General features: G+C 45.1%; 1 protein-coding gene across 1 annotated transcript in view; it reads right to left on the bottom strand.

Annotated features, from left to right (window-relative positions):
- Positions 1 to 19,576, bottom strand: part of LOC310859996 (cadherin-2-like) — a gene marked incomplete at both ends in the record, with an annotated part of 99,021 nt that overhangs the window by 38,193 nt on the left and 41,252 nt on the right. The window contains 6 exons of the mRNA XM_083766760.1: positions 2,078 to 2,263; positions 3,509 to 3,646; positions 5,272 to 5,444; positions 6,385 to 6,529; positions 7,525 to 7,680; positions 10,650 to 10,829. Of these exons, the coding sequence (XP_083622886.1) occupies positions 2,078 to 2,263; positions 3,509 to 3,646; positions 5,272 to 5,444; positions 6,385 to 6,529; positions 7,525 to 7,680; positions 10,650 to 10,829 (978 nt within the window). The remainder of the gene's footprint in view (positions 1 to 2,077; positions 2,264 to 3,508; positions 3,647 to 5,271; positions 5,445 to 6,384; positions 6,530 to 7,524; positions 7,681 to 10,649; positions 10,830 to 19,576) is intronic.

The raw sequence follows: 19,576 nt of genomic DNA, 5'->3' as shown, positions 1-19,576 counted from the left end.
CATTCATTATCGCTAAAATGATCCATTTAGACAGTTTTCACCCTTTTCATGTCAAGGACCGCCAGAATGATCTGTATTTGGCCACGGACCCCCCCCCCCCCCCCCCCCCCCATCTGAAAATATGTTGTTCCATGAAGGGACAAACTACACCCCAGATGGGTTTTAAAAAACGTTCACTCTGAGAGAATATATTCAAAGATCTGTGCCACGTATTCACCTTTTTTTTTTTCAAAAAACAGCACGAGCTTGTAGATCTTATAATAATATTTTGTTTTGTTCAACAGCTAAAGTTTGACCTAATGCTTATAAAACACCAAAAAAAAAGGGGGGGTTCCCGTCCTGAATGGGATTATCCCATTCTGACCTGAGATCAGATTCATACGAGGTTTCCACTGGACACACACTGGTCTGATTAACCCATTCTGACCTGAGATCAGATTCTAAAAATGTCAGTCGTTCTTCGATTAAAAAAAAAAAATAGCAGACCTACAAGCTCGTATGAGCTTGTAGATCTGCTATTTTTCAATAGCTAAAGCATAACATGATGCTAACACCAAAATGGGTTCCCGTTCAGAATGGGATTATATAATCCCCAACATATAATCGGTTGTCATAGCGATGAACCTGCGATGCGAAGCGATGAGCCCTATAGTAGCCGTATATATATACGTCTGCCCCGTCACAGCAGCAGCAGGAGTCTCTGTGATCATGTTCCTTTTTTTAGGACCCCCCCCCCCCACCCCCCCCCCAATTATTATTTCCACTTGATTCCGGCGTTAGCGCGCCGCCGCATGCTAACATTATGTCAAGGGGTGCTTTAACCCATTTAGGCCCTGACGTTGAAAAAGGTTGGCTCTGAAAGAATATATATATATATATTCAAAGATTTGTGGCGCACTTTTACGATTTTTCAAAAATAGCAGACCTACAAGCTCGTAGATCTGCTATTTTTCAATAGCTAAAGCATAACATAATGCTTCATTATAGTTAAAACACCAAAAGGGGTTCCCGTCCAGAATGGGTTAATCTCAAATGATCAAACCTTCGCTTTTCTTCTCTGCGCTCCGTTTGATATCTCTCTCTCTCTCTCTCTCTCTCTCTCTCTCTCTCTCTCTCTCTCTCTCTCTCTCTCTGTCTCTCTCTCTCTCTCTCTTTCATCGACTGGAGTGTCAAAATAAGAGCGCGAAGCGGGGCCAGACCCCCAAAATCAAAGAGTATACGCTGGGTTTTAAAGTCAGACAGAGTTGAGACGAGGACGGAGAGGACAGACATTGAACTTGGAGGAGTTTACTTAATTGAGTTACAGAAAAACTGCACAAGAAATGCGGCACAAGAACTTCACTCGCTCAAATAGTTTGCACAAAGTATACATACTTTGAGGTATATATCGGTCTCTATACTCTTACTAATATTATGCAAACGATATAGCTCTGGAAAACCTGACGACATGCAGCTTCCTATTGGTTTGCCAACCTGTGTGTATGTGCCCGCAAGATTTAAGCCAAGGTTTGTATGTTTATGCGATATGGAAGTCATGCATCTGTGACTAAAACAATGTGCACACGTTGGAGGTACAGTACAGTTATAACCCATTTTGGGGCGGGAACCCCTTTTGGTGTTAGCATCATGTCATGCTTTAGCCACACACAAAATAATACATGCACGCACGCACGCACACACACACACACACACACACACACACACACACAAACACAAAAGAAAACGTAAAAAAAATGTATTCTAATTGTCGTTATTGCAAATTTACGAGCTGCGTTGGCTTCCCGCGTTCGCGCATGCATCTTACTTGTATAGTCAGAGGATATATCAATAGAATCTGGGAATACGTTTCTCACCAGTAATTTTCTTCGCCAGTGTGTTTGTGTAATGGAGTCTATACTGACATAATCCCACATTGGTTTCTATTCAGCCAGAATAGAAACAGCTGCTGAAAGTTCATGGGTATACATAAACAACCGTTATGAGGCAAAATGTTATCACAGGTCAGCACATTTGGGGCAAGTAGCTATTCGGGGGGTCTCGGCCTTCCGTGTATAGGGGGGTCCCTGGGGTCTCTTACCTTGACCACGGTGACCAGGCCCTCGTTGCTCTGGGGGTCCGTGGGGATGGCGAAGCGGCCCGTGGGGTCTCCCGAGATGATCCTGAAGTTGGCGCTCCAGGCCGAGGTGTGCGGCTGGTCCTTGTCCGTCACCGTCAGGTTGGTCACGATGACGTTGACCCTGTTCTCCTCCACCTCGCCGAAGAACTGGAGGAGGGGAGGGGAGGAGGAATGAATTAACCCAGTCTGACCTGAGATCAGATTCGAAGAAAATGTCAGTCGCTTTTCGATTTTTCAAAAATAGCAGACCTACGAGCTCGTAGCGCGCCACTCGGTGGCGCGCTATGAGCTTGTAGATCTGCTATTTTTCAATGGCTAAAGCATAACATGATGCTAACACCAAAACGGGTGCCACCATTTTTTTCCCATCCTAAAACATGATCATCAGGCATTATTACAATATAAGGGGGAAGAACTTTTTTCCAAAAAAGCATACAGTATTTGTTAAAATCATGCTTTTAAGTGGACACGCCCACCAGTTCATTAAGTATGCCTGGTTTGCCTGGTGGGCGGTGATGGGTGGTGATCCACCTGAACTGAAGCCACACCCACAGCTGTAGTTGTATGATTAAGGGGGAGGGGTTAGGGGAGGGTCTGATAGTGTGATGTCACTATATCACTGTTTATTTCATTGGTCCGTTTGACTGTCAAGGGTTCAGCCTCCAGGAAGAAACCCTAAATACAAAGTTAATACACCATTGCAGATAAAAACAACTCCAGGGTGTCTAATGAAGTACTGTCACCTCATAGACACGTGAAAAACTGGAAAAAATACAAAAACTGTGGCACTCCCTCTTTAAGCATTATGTTATACTTTAGCTGTTGAAAAATAGCAGATCTACAAGCTCATATAGGGGCTTGTAGGTCTGCTATTTTTGAAAAATCGTGAAAATGTGGCCCAAATGTGAATATATATATAATGTATTATTTTAGAGCATTCGTTTGTAGCTCAAATCTTTGCTTCTGGGGGGGGGGGGGTGGGGGGGGGGGGGTCCCTGGAACAGTATATTTTCAGATGGGGGGGTCGACAGCCAAATAAATAATAATTCTAGGGGTCCTTGACATGAGATAGTTTGAGAACCTGCACTGACATAGAAACATAATGGTTTTTCAGAAAACCGTCAGGCATTTGTAGAAATCGTTCCCAGGTCCATTTTGGGGCGGGAACCCCTTTTGGTGTTAGCATCATGTCATGCTTGAAAAATACCAGAGCTTGTAGGTCTGCTATTTTTGAAAAATCAAAGAACGACTGACACATAGAAACATAGCTTTTTCAGAAAACTGTCAGGATGTAGAAGACAATTTTAGAATCTGATCTCAGGTCAGAATGGAAAACTGTCAGGATGTATAGAAGACACTTTGTAGAATCTGATCTCAGGTCAGTGAACCTACCGCGTCGGTGGTGAACTCCGGGGGGTTGTCGTTGACGTCGGTGATCCTGACGACGGCCGTGGCGGTGTTGGAGAGGCCGTACGTCGGGTTGCCCTCCATGTCCGTGGCCTGGATGATCAACGTGTACTGGGGCACTTTCTGTACGCACACACACACACACACACACACACACACACACACACACACACACACACACACAGGCACACATACACGTTACTCCGCCGCATCGTTCATTATATCCCATTCTGACCTGAGATCAGATTCTAAAAAAATGTCCGTTTGAAAATGACGGTTTTCTGAAAAAGCCATGTTTCTATGTGTGTCGGTCGTTCTTCGGTTTTTCAAAAATAGCAGACCTATATAGCTATTGAAAAATAGCAGATCTACAAGCTCGTAGCGCGCCACCGAGTGGCATGACGCAATGCTAACGCCAAAAGGGGTTCTCGCCCCAGAACGGGTTAAAACGCGGCGTCAGAAGACGGGATACTTCGCTCCTCTGCGACGTCGGCGCGACGTTTTTTTATTTAAAATCCCCCTTCTCTCCCCCAATTTTAGTCGTGAATTGCATTTGTCCGTGATTTTTTTATTTGTGTGTCGCATCCTATATAGAGCGTCGCAGTCCCCCCCCCCCTTCAGAAAGTATTTATTTAAAGACGTTTTTACGCCGCGGGACAAAGCCAACTCGTTGTCGTGACAAATCGTGACAACAAACACACTTTTTCGGGCCAAACAAAGAATTAGAAAGTAGGAAAAAAACGGCACTTTATTTTTTTTGTTTTTCTTCTTTGTAATTATTTGTTTGGTCCAAAATATTGTGCGCGTGTTGTCATGATTTGTCACGACAAGAGTTGGCTTCGCAAGACACTTAAAAGGTCTTTGAATAAATACGTTTTGAAATGTCTATGGGGGAAAATGCATTGGGATTTATTTCCTGGGCCTGGCGTCGTCATGAAAGGGGGCGGGACGGCGACGCTCTATACTGAGGAAGAAATAGAGTCTGCAACACCGGCAGTGATCGACGTTTCGATCACTATGGGATCTTCTTCGGGAATTCCTGAAGAAGATCCCATAGTGATCGAAACGTCGAATCAAATAAACCAGTGGAGCTGAGTTTTCCATGACGGAGTTGCGGACTCTACTTGTTTCCTCTTGTATATCCTGTTCTGAACGGGAACCCCTTTTGGTGTCGGCATCATGTCGTGCTTTAGCTATTGAAAAATAGCAGATCTACAAGCTCATAGCGCGCCACCGAGTGGCGCGCTACGAGCTTGTAGGTCTGCTATTTTTGAAAAATCAAAGAACGAATGACATTTTTTTTTAATCTGATCTCAGGTCAGAATGGGTTAATCAGACCAGTGTGTGTCCACGTGGAAACCTCGTATGAATCTGATCTCAGGTCAGAATGGGATATACTGACTTTTTGTCCAGCACCTGGGCTAAGAGTGGAGGAGGTGCACGCTCTATTTATTACCGTCGTTATAGCATCCTATACTGACTATAGCTATTGAAAAATAGCAGATCTATACAAGCTCGTATAGCTTGTATAGGTCTGCTATTTTTGAAAAATCAAAGAACGACTGACATATAGTTACAGAAACGTAGACTTTTTCAGAAAACTGTCAGGATGTAGAAGACATTTTCAGAAGGTCAAAATTGTAATCTAAGAGACACACACACAAACACACACACGCGCGCGTGCGCGCGAACGCACGCACCCACGCACCCACACACACACACACACACGCACACACGCGCGCGCGCACCTCTCGGTCGAGGCCCGCGGCCACGGTGATGATGTCGCCGGTCCTGTTGTTGATGGTGAACATGTTGGAGGCGGGGCTCTCGGGGTTCTGGGACTGGATCTTGTACCGGAGCATCCCATTGGCCGTCTTGGGGTCGTCCTTGTCCACCGACGTCACGGTCATCACAAAGGACCCTGCAGCGGGGGGACACCGGAGCACGCACGTCTGACCACTGACATTTCTCTGTGTGCGTGTGTGCGTGTATACGCGCGTGTGCATGTGCATGTGCATGTGCATGTGCATGTGCATGTGCATGTGCATGTGCATGTGCATGTGCATGTGCATGTGCATGTGCATGTGCATGTGCACGTGCACGTGCATGTGCACATGCACATGCATGTTATCAACAGGTTTAGAGAGACCCTTCCGGGTACAGAGCCATTAAACGTAGTGTGTGTGTGTGTGTGTGTATTGGAGGTAGGGTGTAATAGTTACCCGGTTTAGACCCTTGGGGTACAGAGCCGTAGGGTGTAATAGTTACCCGGTTTAGAGCCCTCGGCCACAGAGCTGTTGAAGGTGTAATAGTTACCCGGTTTAGACCCTTGGGGCACAGAGCCGTAGTGTGTGTGTATTGGAGGTGGGGTGTAATAGTTACCTGGTTTAGAGCCCTCGGGCACAGAGCCGTTGAAGGTGTAATAGTTACCCGGTTTAGAGCCCTCGGCCACAGAGCCGTTGAAGGTGTAATAGTTACCCGGTTTAGAGCCCTCGGCCACAGAGCCGTTGAAGGTGTAATAGTTACCTGGTTTAGAGCCCTCGGCCACAGAGCCGTTGAAGGTGTAATAGTTACCCGGTTTAGAGCCCTCGGCCACAGAGCCGTTGAAGGTGTAATAGTTACCCGGTTTAGAGCCCTCGGCCACAGAGCCGTTGAAGGTGTAATAGTTACCCGGTTTAGAGCCCTCGGCCACAGAGCCGTTGAAGGTGTAATAGTTACCCGGCTTAGAGCCCTCGGCCACAGAGCCGTTGAAGGTGTAATAGTTACCCGGTTTAGAGCCCTCGGCCACAGAGCCGTTGAAGGTGTAATAGTTACCCGTTTAGAGCCCTCAGCCACAGAGCCGTTGAAGGTGTAATAGTTACCCGGTTTAGAGCCCTCGGCCACAGAGCCGTTGAAGGTGGCATGCGTGAACTCGGGCCGGTTGTCGTTCATGTCGATCACGTTGATGACGATGTCGATGGGGTTCTCCACCTGGTTCCCGTTCAGGTCCACGGCGTGCGCACGCAGCTAGACACACACACACACACACAGAGAGAGAGAGACGCGCACACACACGCACACGCATGCACACACACAATGAATATTCGTCAGACTCGCGCATGCCCTGTTTAAGTAGCCTTGCCGAGCCATGAGGCCCATAGGGCAGGAGCCTATCTCCTGTTTCTGTAGCCATGAGGCCCATAGGGCAGGAGCCTATCTCCTGTTTCTGTAGCCATGAGGCCCATAGGGCAGGAGCCTATCTCCTGTTTCTGTAGCCATGAGGCCCATAGGGCAGGAGCCTATCTCCTGTTTCTGTAGCCATGAGGCCCATAGGGCAGGAGCCTATCTCCTGTTTCTGTAGCCATGAGGCCCATAGGGTCAGGAGCCTATCTCCTGTGTCTGTAGCCATGAGGCCCATAGGGCAGGAGCCTATCTCCTGTTTCTGTAGCCATGAGGCCCATAGGGCAGGAGCCTATCTCCTGTTTCTGTAGCCATGAGGCCCATAGGGGCAGGAGCCTATCTCCTGTTTCTGTAGCCATGAGGCCCATAGGGGCAGGAGCCTATCTCCTGTTTCTGTAGCCATGAGGCCCATAGGGGCAGGAGCCTATCTCCTGTTTCTGTAGCCATGAGGCCCATAGGGGCAGGAGCCTATCTCCTGTTTCTGTAGCCATGAGGCCCATAGGGGCAGGAGCCTATCTCCTGTTTCTGTAGCCATGAGGCCCATAGGGGCAGGAGCCTATCTCCTGTTTCTGTAGCGTGAGGCAGCTTGCTGTACAAGTACACCCCCTGGACATGACGCTAGTATGTCGCAGAGACTTACCCCCAATCCAACCCTTGATGCTGAGTGTCAAGCAGGGAGGCACTGGGTCCCATTTTTGGTATGACCCCGGCCGGGGATCGAACCCCCGACCTCCCAGTCTCAGGGCGGATACTCTAACCACAAGGCCACTGAGCATGCCCTGTTGCGACATCATAATTATCTCTGTGTGTGTGTGTGTGTGCGTGCATATATCTCTCTTTACATGGAAGTTGGAGATGTGCTCTCTGTCCAGAGGCTTGGTGACCGACAGCTGTCCAGAGATGGGGTTGATGATGAAGATGCCAGTGGGGGGCTGGTCGGCCCCGGGGCCCGTCACGCTGTAGCGCAGCAGGCGGTTGTTGTCGCGGTCGGAGCGGATCTGAGGGAGGCACGCACACACACACACAGTTCAACAAACACACACACACACACACACACACAGAGGCGTGATTTCAGAAACACATTAACCAATTCTGACCTGAGATCAGATTCATACGAGGTTTTCCACTGGACACACCACACTGGCCTGATGAACCCATTCTGACCCGAGATCAGATTCTAAAATAAATGTCAGTCGTTCTTCGATTTTTCAAAAATAGCAGGCCTACAAGCTTGTAGCGTGCCACTCGGTAGCGCGCTACGAGCTTGTAGATCTGCTATTTTTCGATAGCTAAAGCACGACGTGATGCTAACACCAGAATGGTTTCCCGTTCAGAATGGGTTAAGTTACCTTATATATAGCCCCATTTCAAAAATAGTGAAAATTATACGGTCGTCCCGATTTTCCCGATCACGATCGCGTGAAACGGGAAAATCGGGGGTCATTTTCAAAATGATCGGAAATCGGGATCGGGAGCAAAAGAAAACGTGATCGGGGACATCTCTATAGGGTCAATGTTACGTGATATTAGACTAGTCTGTGATTTGGGATTTTGTACTATAGTGTCATGCATAGACTGATCAAAATCATCGTCGAAATCAAATCATGTCCGTTCGGGAGCATGTTGGCGATATTTTGAAATCTAAAATAGCCCAAATAATTGATCTATATACAAGCTTGTAGATCGACTGTTTTAGCTATTTTGTTTGCGGGAGAAAAGAGAAAATGTTTGGAACATCTTTGCCTATATAAGGACATTCCCAAAACGTTGTTGCCACGGTGAAAGTGGTTCAAAGTAAGGCTTGCATGCATTGTTTTCGTCGACTAAAACTAAGACGAAAAATGTTCGTCGACTACCTTTTTTCACTGGCGAAAACTAAAAAGAAACTAAATGAAAACTAAGCTACGATGACTAAAACTGAGACTAAATATATTGACAATTTCGTCAACAAATAAAAACTAGACTAAAATGTTAGGAAGGGACAAGAGATCCAGTATAAGTCCTTTTACACTTGGTCGCATGCTGAAAATAACAGATCTACAAGCTTGTAGATCGGCTATTTTCAGCAAGTGTCATTAGGACGCCATCAAGGCCCGCCGAAATGCATTTTAGTCGACTAAATCAACCGTAGATTTAGTCGACTAAAATCTCATGACCTTAAGTCGACTAAAACTAGACTAACACTGAAACAGTCCAGGTCACTAAAATGTGACTAAAACTAAACTAGTTTCATTCCAAAGACTATGGGCCTGATTCTTCAACGTGTTTCCGCTGATATATTGCCGTGACGCTGGCGGAAAGGCATTTACGTGGATTTCCCACATTAATTTGGAATTCATGGAAATGGCCGTGAACTTGACGCTGACTTTGGTTCGTCGGAAACTCCGCTAAATCCTACGGGAGCTCTTTAGGTGGCGGAGAAATTTGCGGAAGCATACACTTGCGTATAGATTTATTCAGAAGGCTTTAGTCTTCATGCTGAATCAATAAATAGTCCCCAAATCTCAGATAAAATATGTAGGCATGTGTCCCCAACATATTGGTCGATCAGCACATAAAGAAATTATAGCCTATATAATAAAAGCTGAGTGCACTTGTATGCCTAAATGCAAGCATTCTAGGCAAGTTAGTAGAGTCCCATATACAGAAACTGCCCCGCAAGCCGACACCTTTTTATGTATTTATTAGGATATTACTATAGCATGCGCTTCTCACTTGACAGCTTTCTACTCGCAGTGCAACGCGTTGTGAGCTTGTAGATCGGCTCTTGCGCATGTTAAAAAACAAACTCACAATTATAATAAGAACATAGGCTTATCTGCATTATGCACTGTACGAATCCAACATAGTTTAGTGTAGACAGTAATGCCTGCAGTAGGCGGCGGCAGGCCTAATGAAATTGTTTTGTTACGGAGATCCTTGAGTCAGTTGACTGTCGGTGTGTGTGTGTGTGTGGGGGGGGGGGGTGTGTGTGTGTGTGTGTGGCGGGGGGCAGACAGCAGCGTGCTGCCGATCCGATTCACATTGGAAAATGAATAGGGCTAATTTGCCCTATATAAAAAATAGAAGACCACATTTATAGCCTAATGAATGCAGCGTGTTTGAAAGTCGGCCAGTCATATCAGTTTTAAACCAGCTCACCTCCACTCGTGAACATGACGGACAGACAGACAGAATTTATAATAATGTATATTGATATTGATCACATGGATGCCAGGCCTATAATATATTACTTATGAATGTATGGGCTACTGTTCTTTATCGCGCAACAGTGTCGAGGGCCCATGCAGCCCCCCTCCCTCTCTCGTCTCTCTCTCTCTCTCGCTCTCTCTGAAAAGACGACTTTTGCATTGACATATCCGATATTTTAAATATCGGATATGTTTTACCTCTGCAAAGGTGTGAGTGAGCACCCGCCTTGGTCCCGAACTTAATTAAATAAATTATAATTATATTGCTTCAGCGGAGCACGCGTTGCAAGCTTGGATAGCAGTGACCGCGGCTGTGATCTCAGACAAACTGCTGTCTGCTGAGTCATGCTTGAAGCCTTTTATGGTGCGATATAGGGCGTGGATCAATGCAGATGAGGTTGTCGGGTGCTTTTCCGATCACTTTGCACCCGCTGCATTCAGTATGACATACACCTGCGATACACCTGCGCACCTGTGGTACACACCACTCTCTGAATAACACGTCATCTCAACGTAGCTTGATCGGACGGATAAATACGATATCTGTTTCCGCCACCGTTACACTCTGACGCATTTCGTTTTTGAAGAATCAGGACCTATGTGACTAAAACTAAAATAGAAATTTGATGCCAAAAACAACACTGGTTGCGCGTGTGCGCGTGTGTGCGTGCGTGCGCGCGTGCGTGTGTGCGTGCGTGCGTGCGTGCGTGCGTGCGTGCGTGCGTGCGTGCGTGTGTGCGTGTGTGCGTGCGTGCGTGCGTGCACGCGTCTCGTACCCGGACCAGCTCTTCGGGGAACTGTCCGCGTGAGTTTTCGGGGACGTTGATGGGCGGGATCACCCAGTCCCTCTTCGCCCGCCGCAGGGCCCCGCCCCCTCCTGACGCCACGGCGCCGTGGCGCGGGAACACCAGCTCTGGCACCCGATTGGTCGCGGTCACGTCGGACGCATTCACCCGCTGGAAGACGTGAGAGAGAGAGAGAGAGAGAGAGAGGGGGGGAGAGAGAGAGAGAGAGAGAGAGAGAGAGAGGGAGTGGAGAGAGAGAGAGAGAGAGAGAATGACACATTATATCAGAAACCTCTTTTCAAACATCCGCAAGCTCGAAACGTACACGCTTTGAGCTTGTAAATCTGCTACTTTTGATTACGTTGAATATGAATCCTGAAAAGTATAGCAGTTTTCGACACAATATATGAGGATGGGAAGATGGCGCTTTACATATAGATTCTGCATTACACATTCACACATACATTCACACAAACATAAACACATACATTACAATTTACAATTTAGGCATTTAGCAGACGCTCTTAATCCAGAGCGACTTACATTTAAGCAAGAACAAAAGCATGGGAATACATCACATAAAAGCATTTATCATGAAACATGCGTAAGCTAAGAAAGTAACAGTGGAATATCTATATAATGAAACTATACATACACTATACATATAAACTATACATATTTACTACTATGCTATACATTATGTACTATGGCGTGCTATGACTATATACAATACAATTGTATATAGTCATAGCACGCCATAGTACATAATTATGTATAGCATAGTAGTAAATATGTATAGTTTACATTCACACATACATTCACACATACATTCACACACACATTCACACATACATTCACACATACATTCACACATACATTCACACACACATTCACACACACATTCACACATACATTCACACATACATTCACACATACATTCACACACACATTCACACATACATTCACACACACATTCACACGCCGATGACGGAGGAAACCATGCATGCAAGGCATCAACCAGCACATCAGGAGCAATTTAAGGGGTTCAGAGCCTTGCTCAAGGACACTTCAACACTAACTCTGAGGGAGCCCACAGGGATCGAACTGGCAGCCATAACCATCCAGTTATAACCCCTGCGCGCACACAAACACACACGACACACATGACACGCACGCACGCACGACAGACACGCACGCACAAACACACAGCCATTGGCTGCCACGTTCACCTTCATCATGTCTAAATCAAGGACTAAATGACATTCTTAGTGCCATTTCGGTGTGCTTTTGATGCCTCGGGGTGTGAGTTAGAGTTTATTGTCTCCTGTTGTTTTTTTTGTTTTTACAGTCTCCGGAGCTGTTTTTGTGTTCTTTTTGTATCGTAAAAATCACACCCGTGTCAACTGAGTGGTGCAACTCCCCTCTCCCCCCCCTTCCCCCCTCTCTCTCTCTCTCTCTCTCTCTCTCTCTCTCTCTCTCTCTCTCTCTCATTAGCAGGCAACAGTACAGCACTATCTCTCTCTCTGTTTCTGGCAAACAGCGCCCCTACTGGTACTAATAGTCATACTGGTGCTCATAGACACATAGGTGTACACATAGGTGAACACATAGGCGGACACGGACATTGCTGTTCTTTGGAGTGGTTGCACCACTCAAAAAAAAAACTTTTGGAGCGGGGAAAAACAACCGCTTGTAAAACTGCTGATTTAGTCAGGACACGCCCCCTCATCTAGACTGAGTGGTTGGAGTGTTGGAGTTTGGAAGCGCTAAATGTCACATAATGCAGGAGGCAGCAAAATGTTGTGTTATTGAAAACAAGCACTTCCAAACTCTGGCATTTCTTGACAGCAAGTAGCTCCTAATGTTTCTATATGGTGGATTTTTCTGAAACAAAAACTTTGCAGATAGAAAGAGGATAATTCAAGCTTTTCGTACAGCTGCAATGTTGGTGAGTTTAACATTGTTTAATGCAATCAGACAGGACTTTTCTGTTTTGATGAATGGGCTGTCAAGGGCAGAAAGTATTTTTTTGCCACTCAGTGGGCGTTCCCGCATAACTTCCAGGTACGATGATGCCATGTGCATACCCTCTGCACATGTGCGTGTGTGTGTGTGTGTGTGTGTGGGAAGTCTGAGTGCTGCATCTGGGTTGCACCCCCCGAAAATAGCTGATCTGACGCGTTGCTATTTTTGTCCAAAAGTGCCCTCTTAAAGGAGAATTCCATGCTAGAAGGCTTTCTTACCTTTATTTGTAATAATAATAATAATAATAATAATAATAATAATAATAATTCCCCTACCATAAGCCCTCAATGAATTGCATTGAATTGAATGGGAATTGAATGTGGCTATGGGGTGTTGTGCTAAATCGCTAAAAATAAATAAAATAAAGTATATATCCTCTCTTCATAATGTAAATAGTATCCCAAGCGACACAATTTTCTATTTATTTCAATGAAAATGAGCGAATTTGCACGAAAACCCAACCCCCATTGAGGGCTTATATTAGCGGAAATAAAGCCAATAATGCACTTTTGCTAAAAATAACACCTGGACCTCTTTGTTGGGGACGTAACAATTACAAATAACACCTGGACCTCTTTGGTGGGGACGTAACAACTACAAATAACACCTGGACCTCTTTGTTGGGGACGTAACAATTACAAATAACACCTGGACCTCTTTGGTGGGGACGTAACAACTACAAATAACACATGGACCTCTTTGGTGGGGACGTAACAACTACAAATAACACCTGGACCTCTTTGGTGGGGACGTAACAACTACAAATAACACCTGGACCTCTTTGGTGGGGACGTAACAACTACAAATAACACCTGGACCTCTTTGGTGGGGACGTAACAACTACAAATAACACCTGGACCTCTTTGGTGGGGACGTAACAACTACAAATAAAGGTAGCCTTCTAGCATGGAATTCTCCTTTAACCCATTCTGACTTGAGATCAGATTCTAAAAATGTCTTCTACATCCTGACAGTTTTCCGAAAAAAAGCTGTTTCTATGTCAGTGGTTCTTCGATCTTTCAAAAACAGCAGACCTACAAGCTCGTATAGCGCGTCACTACGAGCTTGTATACTGCTATTTTTCAATAGCTAAAGCATAGCATAATGCTAACACCTAAAATGGGTTAACGGCCCCTGCCCCTCTGTGACAACCTCCCCAAGCATGGGACGGGAAACCGTCCCAAACCGTCCCAAACCCCCCCACCAGAGAAGCGTGCACGTTATTCCTGCGTTGTGTCGGTACATTCATTCGCCCATTAAGTGCCTCCGCGCTGGCGACTTTTAACATGCAGAGTCACAGTCGCGTGACCGCATAGGCATGTGTGTCAGGAACCGCCGTGTCATCTTGCTCTCCAGAGATGATGATGACGAGGAGGAGGCGGAGGAGGAGGAGGAGGAGGAGGAGGAGGAACGACCCGACCCCTCAGGGGCTGAGGACACGGAAACGACATCCACACGCCGACAGCTCTCTCTCTCTCTCTCTCTCTCTCTCTCTCTCTCTCCCTCTGGTGTTCCCAGTGCATTGTGGGTGCAGGGTGTGCGCGTGTGCGCTTGTTTATTTCTTTATTTGGATCCCCATTAGCTACTACCTTAGTAGCAGCTCTACTCTTCCTGGGGGTCCACACGTAAAATGCATTTTACGAGACTGTAAGAAAAACAGTTAAAAAAATGAAATACGACTGAATATAAAACAAGTGATTAATACATATAACATCGTCGCGCTTGTGCGTGCGTGCGTGCATGCATGCTATCCTACACTCGCGAACCGCCAGTAATGTGAACCTGGCGGTTCGTCCGAGTGTAGGATAGCGTTACCGTAGTTAAATTCAGGGTATACATTGCGTTATTAAAATGGCACAAAGTGCATTTTAGAGAGAAACTGGGGACCTGAGACGCTTCCCAGTTACGAGAATATTCTCCTTTTGGAACCCCTTTTGATGTTTTATAACTAAGCATTATGTTATACTTTAGCTATAGAAAAATAGCAGATCTACAAGCTTGTAGATCTGCTATTTTTGAAAAATCGTAAAAAATGCGGCACAAATATTTAAATATATATTCTTTCAGAGCGAAGGTTTATTTATTTTTCGACGTCAGGTCAAAATGGGTTAACTTGACTTCAGTTCAATATAAGCTGCCGTTTAAAAAATGATTCACTCTAATTGTTAACCAATATGAGGGTATATAGCGCGTGACATCATCATCGTCATACCAGGTGGCGCGCTATGAGCTCGTAGATCTGCTATTTTTCAATAGCTAAATTATAACAAAATGTTTAAAGCACCAAAAGTTGTTCCCGCCCAGAATGGGTTGACTTGGCTCAGCTTTTATGGTTCAACTTTCTGCATACACCATGACACTTTAATGACTTATCTTTATTAAAATCCACTCACAGATAATTGGCTACTCTAAAGAGAATTATCTTAGAGGCCAGATCCCTCAACTATATGCATTCATGGGCAGACTTCCCAAAAACATGTTTAAAAAATAAATAAATACATAAACTACATTTGACACATAAATACAAGCAGAAACAAAATGTGCTGTGTCAGCGCCTGCCTGTGCCAGAGCTATACACTACACTATACCCATGTGTGAGTTCAGATCGATGGAGATAAGTCCATCCAGGAGATACATGGATGTTTTCTACAGTTTTATACTGGATTGATACATAAATGGATGGCGGACAGACCTGCTTTCTACAGTTTTATACTGGATTGATATATAAATGGATGGCAGACAGACCTGCTTTCTACAGTTTTATACTGGATTGATATATAAATGGATGGCAGATAGACCTGCTTTATTTTTATACTGGATTAATAGATAAATGGATGGCATACAGACTGCATGCTTTCTACATTTTTATAGTGGATTTGTAGATAAATGGATGGCATACAGACTGCATGCTTTATACATGTTATAGTGTATTTATATATAAATGGATGGCAGATAGACTGCTTTCTACAGTTTTATAGTGTATTTATAGATAAATGGATGGAAGACAGACCTGCTTTATACTGTTTTATACTGGATTGATATATAAATGAATGGCATACAGACCTGCTTTCTACATGTTATAGTGTATTTATATATAAATGGATGGCAGATAGACTGCTTTCTACAGTTTTATAGTGTATTTATAGATAAATGGATGGAACATTGGTCAAAATAAGAATTATTTCTGCACTTGGGTATAGTATAGGGTCACATAGAAAACCCCTATAAAACAAACTTTTCACATCAAGGTCCGCATCCATTATTTAATATACTTTTCCCCAGCACTGCAGAACATCAGTGTGTGTGCGTGCGTGCGTGTGTGTGTGTGTGTGTGTGCGCGTGCACATGCATGTGTGCGTGCGTGTGTGTGTGTGTCTGCTCAGAGTCATGCCTCAAGTTTAAGTTCAAGCGGAAGAAACAAGATGTTTTCGAGTGAGGGTGACCTTTTCCACGAGGCCACGGGATGGGGGGGGGGGTCATGTGTTCGCACGCACGCACATAACTCACCCACCAGGCACATACACACACACACACAAGCTGCAACGTTGACCTTACGCTGGGAAATAGTCGGCGTTGTGGTGCGGTGGACAGGTTCAGACCTGTTCAGACCACGTTCACTGTGGTTCTAAACAAGCTGTTGACAATGAAAAATCGAAGACACTTTTAGAATCTGATCTCAGGTCAGAATGGGTTCATGATGAAACTGTCAGGATGTAATAGACATTTTTTTAATCTGATCTCAGGTCAGTGTCCAAAGTGTCCTGGAGCAACACTCACTATGAACCCCTGTAGTTTTCTCCCGATGTGCAGGCCGGTGCCTTGCATGGTTTCCTCCAGCATCGCTGCGTGAATGTGTACAGTGTGTGTGTGTGTGTGTGTGTGTGTGTGTGTGTGTGTGTGTGTGTGCGTGCGTGCGTGCGTGCGTGTGTGTGTGAACGTGTGAACGGGTGAATGTAATGCACACGTCTGCATAAAGCGCCTTGGATAAAGGCGCTCTATAAATGCACCATTTACCATTTTAAGGTCAACGTAACGGAGCCACAGAGTCCATTACGGGGTTAATATTTCATACGGAGGCAGCACAGAGTTAATTACAGCTCCGTGACACGATATGGAGAATGCAAATGTACGCTAGCTGGTGCAATACTGCTGGGAACACACACACACACGCACACGCACGCACATGCACACGCGCACACGCACACACACACACACACACACACACACACACACACACACACACACGCACACGCGCACGCACACGCACACGCACACACACGCACACACACGCACATGCACGCGCACGCGCACACGCACACGCGCACACGCACACACACACACACAGGCTGTGAATATAACTACAATGCTGTGTATGTGCTTATAGGGTATACTATACGCGCCAACCTCCCTGCATAAATTGTACGTTTTTTCTAGATTATAATAATATGTAGGACAGAAGAAGTGTTTAATTAAGGTTCACCGCGTCTTAGAATAACCTGATTGGTTGTATTGCGGTTATACTAACTTTATTATTCATCCTTGTGCCACATTAATGTTCTCTATATCTTTGGTTGCCACAGTAATTTATTCATCCATTCTTTTCTTCCTCCATTCTATTTTTATTCTCTTTCGCTGCGACATTGTAGACGTGTGGTATATATATCTCACATCAATAATTCTGTTTAGTATAATATGTATTATATCTTCGATCACAGAGACACGCCGGAAAATAAAAAATTACAATGCGTTATCGCACAACGTTGAGTGTGTGACTGACCTGGCGAAACGGGGCAATTATTTACTCTACTATACAAATCACCACAATTCTACGAATGCCTTCTAAATCCTGATAGTTTTCTAGAAAACCCCATGTTTCTATGTGTCAGTCGTTCTCAAACATTTTCATGTCAAGCACCCCCGAAAACAAGTGCAGTACTTAGTTTAGACCGTTTTTTTGGGTTAGGGTTAGATTTTTGGACTATAGTCATTGGTTAGACAAGCCATTAGTCCTATACAACTACAACCTATCTCAAGCCCTCACCCTAAACCTAACTAACCTCCCACGGGGCAGCACACCTAAACCTAACCTTAACCCATGTCTAACCAATGACTAGTCTAAACCTAACCTCCCACGGGGCAGCACACCTAAACCTAACCTTAACCCATGTCTAACCAATGACTAGTCTAAACTAAGTATGCACCCCCCAAAAACACATGGCCGTCGACCCCCATCTGAAAATATGTTGTTCCAGGGAAGCAAAGATTTGAGTTAAAAAACGTTCGCTTTGAAAGAATATACATATACGAAGATTTGCGGCACATTTTCACATTTTGTTTTCTCCAAAAATAGCAGACCTACAAGTTCGGTGCTATATGAGCTATGATATGAATATGAGCTATGAATAGCAGAGCTTGTAGATCTACTACTTTGACTTTCTTTTATTTGGGGGGGGGGGGGCTCCTCGTCTCCCCGTGGTCGCGTTGATCGGACACATCACTGGCTAGAGGCTCATATATGCATACTCCAGTTTTTGTATAGCTTTTAAAGGGTTGGAAAACTACACCTTCACGTCAGTCGCCGTGATGATCAGCTATCACCGCGGACACAGACCCATCTCTCTGTTTTTCACTATCAGACAAGTCTTTTCACTCTGGAGCTATCACCCCCGTTCACTGATTGGTCTAGATAGTCGGGTAAACCACAGGGAGGCGGGGTCAATCCTTAAGGACATCACTGGCGAGTGTGACGGCCTCGACTCTTATAGCTATCACCTAAAACGGTGATAACCTATCACCAAAAACTGGAGTGTGTATGAGCCTTTAGAGCCTTTAGAAGCGTTCATATTTTAGTTGAGTTGCTATTGAGTTGCTATTGAGCCACTGAACTAGGGGTGCAACGGTTCAGTTAGACCACGGTTCGGTTCGAACCTCGGTATGGGGGTTTCGGTTCGGTTTCGGTACAGTAAAAAAAATTACACCCGTGTGAAGTGACCCCCAGGAACGCGCCCAGGGGGCCGGGCCGGTTCCGGCGAGCCGCCCCGTGTCCGAAACGGTTGAGTTACTGTGTGCCGGTCCCTCTACTGTACTGTACTGTACTGTCACTGTACTGGCACACACAAAATCATCATAAATACAGTTAATAATGTGCGTGCGTGTGTGTGTGTGTGTGTGTGTGTGTTAGGTTGCGCACAGGTGGTGAAAAACAACCATGCTCATGCTCATACCAGTCAGTGGCTTGCACCACTCAAAAAAGTTTATTTATAGCATTTTCTTTTCTTCTTTCTTTTTTTATCATATATTATTTTATTATGCATTTCTGCCTTTTCATTATTTTAAAGGGGGAAAAAAACCTTATATTGCTATTTTAATGTGCCTCATCATTATTTCAAGGGGGAAAAAAACCTTATATTGCCATTTTAATGTGCCTCGTCATTATTTTCAAGGGGAAAAAATGCACCTATGCGCTCACACGGGGCAGTAAGCACATGAGGAGAGGAGAGTGGTGGAGGGGAGGGGAGGATTCACACAGTGAATGCGTCGTGTACTCGTGTCGCACAGAAAAATACAAAAGTTTACAATAAGTCTACATGAGGATTTAAGGATATTATGCTTATATTATTAGAAGAAGGGCTTCTATCTACAGTCATGGATTGGACATTTTGTTGGGACTTTTCTGACGGAATTAATGTCCTGCTGCGGGTTGTTTTTGCTCTCACTCTCCCTCTTAATTAGCACTCAAACAGCGAGTGCAGATGCAGAATCAGATCTGAACAAACTTACAAAGACCGTGCTTAGAAGCCTGTTGGCGCGAGGTTACTCCGCTGTGTGTGTCTCTGTGTATGACGATCAATAATTATTCCAAGAACGGCGTTTAAAGGGATTGTGACATTAAA

This window comes from Protomyctophum parallelum (assembly GCF_964188405.1).
Source record: "Protomyctophum parallelum genome assembly, chromosome: 6".
Lineage (NCBI taxonomy): Eukaryota > Metazoa > Chordata > Actinopteri > Myctophiformes > Myctophidae > Protomyctophum > Protomyctophum parallelum.
Note: the sequence above shows the minus strand (reverse complement) of the source record. Positions and strands in the feature narration are given on the sequence as shown.